Source organism: Gossypium raimondii, chromosome 7, assembly GCF_025698545.1.
Source record: "Gossypium raimondii isolate GPD5lz chromosome 7, ASM2569854v1, whole genome shotgun sequence".
Taxonomy (NCBI): Eukaryota; Viridiplantae; Streptophyta; class Magnoliopsida; order Malvales; family Malvaceae; genus Gossypium; species Gossypium raimondii.
Window position 1 is genome coordinate 28,012,401 of NC_068571.1, and position 8,045 is coordinate 28,020,445.

The window sequence follows — 8,045 nt, forward strand, 5'->3', positions numbered from 1 at the left end:
TTAAAATGCACGTGCCTAATGCGTTATACCAGCATGCCCACAAAGGCCACTTACAGATCTGACAAGACACTGGGCCATCTCTGACAACTAGTTCGTTGAAAAAAGTGGGTCACTCGAGTAGATGGAAGGACTGGGTACATGCCTAAAAGTATTGCAAAAATGGAAAAAAAAAAAAAAAGAATTTTCAAAAATAGGGAAATTGTTTAATGCTACCTACCCACTTCATGTTTTTACTCTCTTTTTTGATCTTAAAAAATAAATTATTTAAAGTTATCCATTCGGAAGCCTTTTGGATCCTGCTTTTGAATCCTGCAGTCAGTAAATCGGCTAAAATATTTAAACATACAATGAGAACAAAAAGTAAGATTCAGTCAATTATCTGTTTATGATCTTCACTTTGTTAATTGCACTAGCATCTAAGTTGTTGCAACCAGTTGCACTGGAAAGGTACAAAACGAGCAAAATGGAAATCAGCCATGGTTTGAGCAGTGTGATAGAAAGCCCCGTGTTTTGCAACTAATCATTGGCAGCATCGACTGCAAACACCTGTGCACAATCAATGCTATCAATGTAAATATTTACTTCTCATATGAAATGAAAATTATGAGGCAGACAATAAAAGATAACCACCCATCCCAACTTGCGGCCTGACCACAAATCATGCTTCTTTTGGTATAAATAAATATATCGAGATTCAGCAAAGTCTGCAACTGCCTACAGTTTACGGTATCCTCCTCAAATGAAAACTGTATGGTTACTTTGTAATTTGCTTCTTCTTTTCTTACCTGGAGAGATGCATGGGTGCTCGTGTGGCATGTTTCTTAATCCTTCAGTCCGGGCTGGACTATGGTTGAGCCATTTTCTATAACATTTTTCCTTCCATCACTCTGCAAATCCCCAATAATAACATATTCAAGCAAATATTTTCCATCTCTCGTCTAAATGACCATTTTCAATTACCGTTTGGCATTTGATAGACAAGTCCTTAAAATGCGAATGAAGGTGACCCCAACAGCCAACACGTATGCTTGAGCAGTTTTTAAGTTTTAGCAGTAGAGAACCAAAAACCTAGCTTAAGTCAAACTTAATTCAAGTTAAATAGGACTCGTATAAGCCTATAAACACCATAATTCCTGTAGCAAAAAAGGAAACTAGAGAACTTCATGCCTACATTGTGAAATATACATCAACAAACCAGCCGCTGTTCTCATGTATCTTCTGCAAGGCTTTGAGTTACAAAAGCACTTTAACAAATATCAGACACACAGACATATAATCCACCATTTACTGATTATATATTTACTCTTGAAAGAAGATATCTTCTTTTGAGGATCATTTCAATGAAGGCAAGTAACATTAGAAACCTGGCAAAAAGTACACAACTAGGACCTTGACTTTTTAGAAACTGAATATCTCATTGCATAAAATTATCTGGAGTTGAACTCCAACTAGAAGTAAGAAAGAAAATTATTAATAATTAAATGCGGAAGATTAAAAATGTTATTGCTTTCTCTAATTCCTGAAATGACCCTAAATAATGGAAGGAGAAAAAGCCCATGAAATCAGTAAAGAAGCAGTCTCAGATAATTCACTCATCAATTAATACATGTCCATACTTGAAACAGAAAGATCAAAATATGTTTCCATGAGGGTGGTCTAAGAAAATAAATAAGCAATCGAAGTGAAAGTTTCATAAATTTGAGAGTAAAGTAGAATATTGTGTACAGCAAGTGTGAAAACATGTCTAATAAAAGGAAAAGAAAGATAACTTGAGTTGATAGCTGAATGGATATGAAATTGTTGCACCTGGTGAATCAATTGAATTTAAAATCCCATGGGCATGAAGCAAAAATATAACAAAAAAAAAAGGGGGATTCTCAAGCATCAACATGTAGTCATCAGCTCTTATAAGGCTGTGCTCTGTTTTTGTTGTAGTAGTTGGGAAAATATTCACATAAATGGTATATATTGTTAAACATACATCAGAACAGGGGAGAAGCCCTGAATTTTTCAGATAAATATTTGAAAGCATGGCCATCCATGCAACATTCACCTGAAAAAAAAAATAAAGAGAAAAATGGAGGAAAATCCTTTATTCGTGACTTCATATGGCATTTGCTCGAATATTTTATATGTACATACTGACTTAACACAGAACGGAAAGTGAAATAACATTTTTTTAGTTACTACTTCTTACCCAGTTATTTATAGCTCATAATGGCCTCTAACAAAACCTCACATCAAGTCAAACAGAAGGAAGAAATAACTAAGTTTCAATTAGATAAAGGGTTAGAAAGCTCACATTTGATTACAAAGAGAGGCAAGGTTCATCCCCTTTATTCTTTCCAGTTATATGGTGCACGCTCGACAACTAAATAATCATCCCTGATATCCTTCACAACTCGTATCTCATCATCAAGGTAGACAGTTTCAAACCTATACAGAATCTTACAATCAGAAAAACACTTCTCGGCTTTCTCAAAAAGAACAGGAAACCGTATCCATAAGAAATTGCCATCAAACACAAGGAAATATTCACTATCAGTATTAAACATGTTTTTACCGAATTGCAACTTAAGAAAAGGCATCAAGGAGGAGTGGACCTTATTGTCAAATGCTAAACTTGGAACCCAGAGTTCCTAATGTAAATCAAGACCTAAAATTATGTATTACTGCAAAATAAATGAGAATTACTACAGTCAATAATATATATAAAAAAGATACAAGTACTCACCAACCCTGCCCAAATGGAGGCAATGGGAACTCCCAGTTTTTCCCCCTGAGAACCGCACTCGTAAACCTACAAATTCAAAATCCAATTTTGTTCAGTCGTTAAGCGAGAGGAAAAGAAGGAAAAGTAGGTTTTGCAGAAGAAGAAGTAATTACTTGAAATTCACTCTCTGAGACGACGCAATTTCAATGCTGGACCGAACGAAGAAAACTCCGTCGGGTGGAAAGGTAATGACGTTATTGAGAGTCTTGTTGTCGACGTCTATGACCTGCAAAACGTCGCCGGCTTGAGTACCGAAGAGGTAAGCTTTCTCTATAATGAAGAGCTGCTCTTTCTCCGTAGTCCATAGAAGCCGCCACGTGGCGGATAGGGAGTCGCCTGTGGTGACAGTATTGCGGCCCAGAACGGCCATGGCATCAATGGATTTGATTATTGAATCGCGTTTGTTAGTGTCGTTTTGGGTTTTGAGACCCCGCTCCTGGTCGGAGATGAGATTGAGGAGGTGCTGTTTGGCTGATTGGGATTGGGTAGTGAGGGAGGAGCATGTGATTTTAGGTTTAGGATTATGAGGAGGCCGTGGTTTTTGTTTGGTGGTAGTGGAGACAGTAAGAGGAGACGATAGAGTGAGAGCTGCGAGTGACATGGTGCTTGGGTTTCTCTATTTCTTCGCGCCACCACCAACAGATTAAAAAAAAAAATTGAAATTTGTGGTTCAAACACAGTGGGAATTTGGGGGATAAAACTGTAATCAATGGCGTCCAATCTCCCAATTTCAATTTTCTGGGCCAACCCAAAATAGCTGTTTATGATTGGTTGGGATCGACACCAGTAACCGAGGAATACTATACGTGAATTGAAGGCTTTTTCCGATTTCTTGCTTGCTTGTCTCCTGCCTGACATTGTTCTAGGATGGCATGGCGGCTTCATAGCTCTGTGTCGTTGCCTGCTTTCACCTTTCAAATGCATGTGAGCTTAGAGCTTATCTGTCTGTTTTTTAACATTTTACAAAGAGAAGCTCATACTTGAGCCGATGGTGAAATTTTGCTAATTAAAAGATTTACCGCGAAACTTGCTGAATACACAATGTTGTGTTTTTCTTCTTCTTTTTAATCAAGTATTCCTGCTGATTTAAGATTTAATATTCATCTTAATTATCAATTTTACAGTTATAAAAACAGACTACAAGTACACCAAATACTTTAACTTATTTTTAAATAATAATAATATAACCATATGAAAATGAAAATACTTAATTCAAATTTATTTTTGAAAAAGATATAATTGAAAGAACTATAATATATCACTTGCTTCCCTTTGTGATTAATAATTTATTTTTCTCACAACCCAGACATAGGGTTAATGACATATTCGTGCTGGTTTACTACAATTCTATTTCCATAGATTGGACCAAACTAAGAGGCCTTGAGACCTTCTAAGTTCAGAAACCAAGGCCCTAAAAATGGAATACTAAAATTCATGTAGGAAGTTTGTTTATTTTATACATGTTCCCCGACGTGTAAACATCAGGCTCCAATTAAAATTTGAATATAATGATAGAACCTCCACCCAAAATGTATTCACTCAAAACATCTTGTGTTAGTGATGAAAACAGTGATATGTGAACTTAACAAAATAGCAGGGACAGGAGATGCATCAAACTGCAATTCCATGATTACTAATTTTTGAAACCTCCTTTGTCAAAACATTCCGTTCTCGCTTTGCCTGAGACGCAAGGTTGGAAACCTGCAAATCAATTATTCCATATAAGCAATGTTTCCAAGGAAAACAGCAGCAGTCATCCAGGTTTATGGTCTATGCATTTCATTATATGACAATCAATATACTTATATATATATATTCAAAAACCAAGTCCATTCATAATATTCGGAGAACATACCTGCGATCGAAACCGAGATGCTTCTCTGCTTGGAAGTTCTCCAAGGGTATCTTTTAGTCCTGATGCAACATAATATAAGGAAGTTTTCTCAGCCATACAAATGCTGAAAATAATTCAATGAACCTAATTGAGAGAAAGTACTTGAATACCTGCTGCTTGTCTTTCAATCTTATAAGCTGACTGAATTACACTTCGGATCTGCTTGCCCGCTTGCCTGAAACAAAATTGAATATGTCCAATGGCAACAATTAGCCTCAAGAGGCAGAAGTTAACATTACACTGCACTTCATTTGAAATTACAAACCTGAGTTTTGTCCGGCCACGGATCAGCTCGTCTTCGGCTACTGATGCACTTCGCTGGAAGCATAAATTTATGAAATATATTTCATATATGCTTGATTAAAGGACTTAAGTTGATCTAGGGAAATGATCCACTATAATTTGTGCAATACACATTTCCTAATGATATTCTAATGTACATTAAAGTTTTACCAAATAGGAACTAGAAGTCAATGTAATTCCAGGATGTATATTAAGAAAAAGAAACTTTTGAAGTGGATATATGCATCACCGCATGAACAGTTTGTTGGATAAAAGCTGTTTGAAAAGTCATTTCAGCAATTTAGATACTTTTCAGTTCCTGGGGATTACTGATTCCCATTGAACACACAACCCAAAGCACTAATTAAAACAGCTCAAGTATACCTTAGGAAACAGTGAATTCTCTATTCTCATCAACATTTCATTCTTACCTTTAGATTATTATTAAAAAAAGAAAGAAAAGCTATAACTTATGTGTTTAACACAGAAGAATTCTAGAATCAGCCGAAACCAAGAGTATAAGTTCTGTACCACTGATGAACTTTCATGCATAAACTATGTACTTTTTAGGATAAGTGTATTTAACAATCCAATAAGCAGAAAAAATCCTGCTATTGAAAAACCAGCACAAACCAGAGGAAGATAATTTTTGCTTCTTGGTTCAAAATCCTAATTTTCTGATACAGCCAGTTTGTAGAGATATCAGGGAAAATAAAATAGAAAACCTAAATTTTACATCACCAAGAATAGCCTATAAAACAACACTAGAAGACGGAGTAGATATGCTGAACTATACACCAGTGGCTAGACACTGTACATAGAACAGATGTCCAAAATAATAAAAACATGAAACAACAGAGGCACATGATAATAGAATGCTTGCCAATAATTTTCATCAGTTAAATCTAATGGGGAAAATGTTACCTCTAACTTCTCACTTTCAGCCTTGAGACGGTCAATTGATTGTCTCAGTTCCTTTACTCTAATATCAGCTTTGGAAATCAAGGACTGCAACAACAAATAGTAGGACATAAATGATAGTGGCTTTAAACTGATAAGATGTTTAATGAGTGTTGCCAACTATAATGAGCTTTCTTTTTTTGGTTCAAAATAATCTAATAAATTCAGAAAGATGCTTCCTGAACTGAGTGATTGTGTCGTAAACAGTAAAAACTGATAAAAACATCACTGCATGGACCATGATGTGCAAAAAGAAATAGAAGATCCAAAAAACAGTTTGGGAGGCATTCATTCAAGCAATATGGAAGAAGAAGCTAGAAAAAGCTCCTCCAACATTACTACAACAAGCTGTTTCAACTTTCCCTTGACATATCAAAATTCTACTACCTTCTATGCTGCAAACTTAAATAATCCTTAGAGTTGATACAAATTTGGGATAGCCAATTGTTTCCATACTTTTACCATGAAAAATGTGTATGATTGCAAGTAGGTTAACAGATTTGAACTTTCAGGAAGAAAATGGAATTCAAGATTCTGTTGCAGGTAGGTATGGATTTCACTCTTTGAGAAATTGTAGTTTATACAGACCTAACATTCCAATGTCCTGGGAGGGTAACTTTTTGCATGTAGTTAGAAATCTCATTCATGTCCTTTTCTAAAATCCAAAATGAGAATAAGTAGTGTGTCTTCCAGAATCCAAATTGAGTATATGTATTTATTAGCTAAATAAACCCACCAACAAAAAGGACAGAAAGGGGACTCAATAAATCATAACGTATAAGGCGAACGATATTTAACTCACCTCTTCGCTCTGAAAAAGACGCAAAGTCTTGTAATACAGTAAATGTCTTGGCCCTGGACATTGCAACAACTAGAAGTAAGAAGATGAAGAGAATTGCTTAATATGTCATTTAAGGAATTAAGCAAACTTGGCACTTGCAAGGCTGGGAATCGTAAACCTGCAAGTTCTCTAAGGAACAACTTTATCAGGACCCCTTAACAATTCTAAAACACTTAAACTAATCATTAAAATTGGTCATGACAAACAACACCAGACCATAGAAAGAGCTAGTCTCAATGAATAGCGAGTTATGCATATACATTTGCTCGTACAATTACATGGTAGCATCATTTTCATCATATACAAAAAGGATAGAGACGGTTTTAATTGATGCCCATTGTTGCATATACAACCTAGGAACCATACTTTTAAGTACCAGGAATCCCAAGCCAACAGCAGCACCGCCGGTGATCAATGGATTCGAAGCTGCAATATTAATCCCCTCTGCAACAAAAATGTGAAACCTCAAAACCGAAAATTAATTCTTCAAGTTACAAGCAGAACGTGCATGGATTGAATGGGTTGACGGAACAGACCTTTAACTTTGCCGAATGCCAAATCCTCGTAAACATCAAGTTGTGATTTGACATCTTTAAGTGACTCCTAGCAATTTAAAAGTATATAATAAAATAAAATAAATTTCCCCTTCTCCTAATTCTCGGCTAAAAAGAGAGAGAGAGAAGCGTACAATGGTTAGATTAAAATGAGCTGAGGAGGTGGAGCGAATTTCTGAAAGTCGAGATCTAGAAGCTTTGATAGCGTCGTTAACGTTCTGTTCGATGATCTTCTGGTATAGAAGAGCTTGCTCCACAGCGGAATCCATCCATGGAGTGACTTGTTCGGGAGCATTCGATTCGCTTTTAGAAGGGAAATCGCTGGGCGGCGATGGTGGTGGATTAGGGTTTGGACTATCTTCTGGTGAATCAGAGACCGTTGCCATGGGTGGTAATTGTTTTGCCATCTCAGAAACTTTCTGCTGCCCAAATTAGTTTTGAGGGGCCAACCATACCAATCCCCGAATGTTCCATTTTACACTTGAAGGATCCGCTAGATAATCGGGTCAGTTTTACATAATGCCCCTTTACTTTTTTTAGTTAACACTTTAAATTGAAATACTCTTTTTAAATTTAAAATTTAGTTCCAATACTTTAATTTTGAGAAATTTACTCCTTTTATTTTTTTAATTTAAGAATCTCGGTCCCTTCAATCTAATTTTACTATTAACGTTAATGATATCAAAGGTAAAATAACTTTTTTAGTCCTCAATATTTATATTTTTTGTCAAATTGGTCCTT

At 35.8% G+C, this 8,045-nt stretch overlaps 2 protein-coding genes across 4 annotated transcripts; both read right to left on the reverse strand.

Moving 5' to 3' along the window:
* Positions 1–260: 260 nt before the first annotated feature.
* Positions 261–3,687, reverse strand: LOC105797717 (probable plastid-lipid-associated protein 11, chloroplastic). 3 transcript variants are annotated; one of them, XR_008197723.1, is made up of 6 exons: positions 2,887–3,687; positions 2,735–2,800; positions 2,303–2,436; positions 961–2,053; positions 786–887; positions 261–546 (listed from the first exon to the last, which is right to left on the reverse strand). XR_008197723.1 is itself a non-coding variant. In XM_012627654.2 (4 exons), exons 1-3 carry the CDS (start codon positions 3,372–3,374, stop codon positions 2,337–2,339), a joined length of 654 nt encoding a protein of 217 aa, XP_012483108.1. In that variant the 5' UTR covers positions 3,375–3,685; the 3' UTR covers positions 261–546; positions 2,303–2,336. The 3 variants fall into 3 exon arrangements, 1 of the variants encoding a protein (XP_012483108.1); XR_001134796.2 differs by lacking the exon at positions 961–2,053; XM_012627654.2 differs by lacking the exons at positions 786–887; positions 961–2,053 and having other exon boundaries at positions 2,887–3,685.
* A 325-nt stretch (positions 3,688–4,012) lies between these two features.
* On the reverse strand, positions 4,013–7,768 carry LOC105797710 (uncharacterized). The gene is made up of 9 exons (XM_012627642.2): positions 7,439–7,768; positions 7,287–7,353; positions 7,117–7,194; positions 6,712–6,764; positions 5,874–5,957; positions 4,933–4,985; positions 4,778–4,842; positions 4,629–4,687; positions 4,013–4,474 (listed from the first exon to the last, which is right to left on the reverse strand). Exons 1-9 carry the CDS (start codon positions 7,709–7,711, stop codon positions 4,385–4,387), a joined length of 822 nt encoding a protein of 273 aa, XP_012483096.1. The 5' UTR covers positions 7,712–7,768; the 3' UTR covers positions 4,013–4,384.
* Between the last annotated feature and the right edge of the window lie 277 nt (positions 7,769–8,045).

Excerpts from the sequence above, each read along its gene's own strand:
- LOC105797717 (XM_012627654.2), bottom strand. The coding sequence starts at position 3,374 with ATGTCACTCGCAGCTCTCACTCTATCGTCTCCTCTTACTGTCTCCACT. Across the intron at positions 2,801-2,886 it reads TCTCAGAGAGTGAATTTCAA|GTTTACGAGTGCGGTTCTCA; the intron begins GTAATTACTTCT and ends TTGAATTTGTAG. Across the intron at positions 2,437-2,734 it reads CCTCCATTTGGGCAGGGTTG|GTTTGAAACTGTCTACCTTG; the intron begins GTGAGTACTTGT and ends GATTCTGTATAG.
- LOC105797710 (XM_012627642.2), bottom strand. The coding sequence starts at position 7,711 with ATGGCAAAACAATTACCACCCATGGCAACGGTCTCTGATTCACCAGAA. Across the intron at positions 7,195-7,286 it reads GGCATTCGGCAAAGTTAAAG|AGGGGATTAATATTGCAGCT; the intron begins GTCTGTTCCGTC and ends TTTTTGTTGCAG. Across the intron at positions 6,765-7,116 it reads GGGATTCCTGGTACTTAAAA|GGCCAAGACATTTACTGTAT; the intron begins GTATGGTTCCTA and ends TGCAATGTCCAG.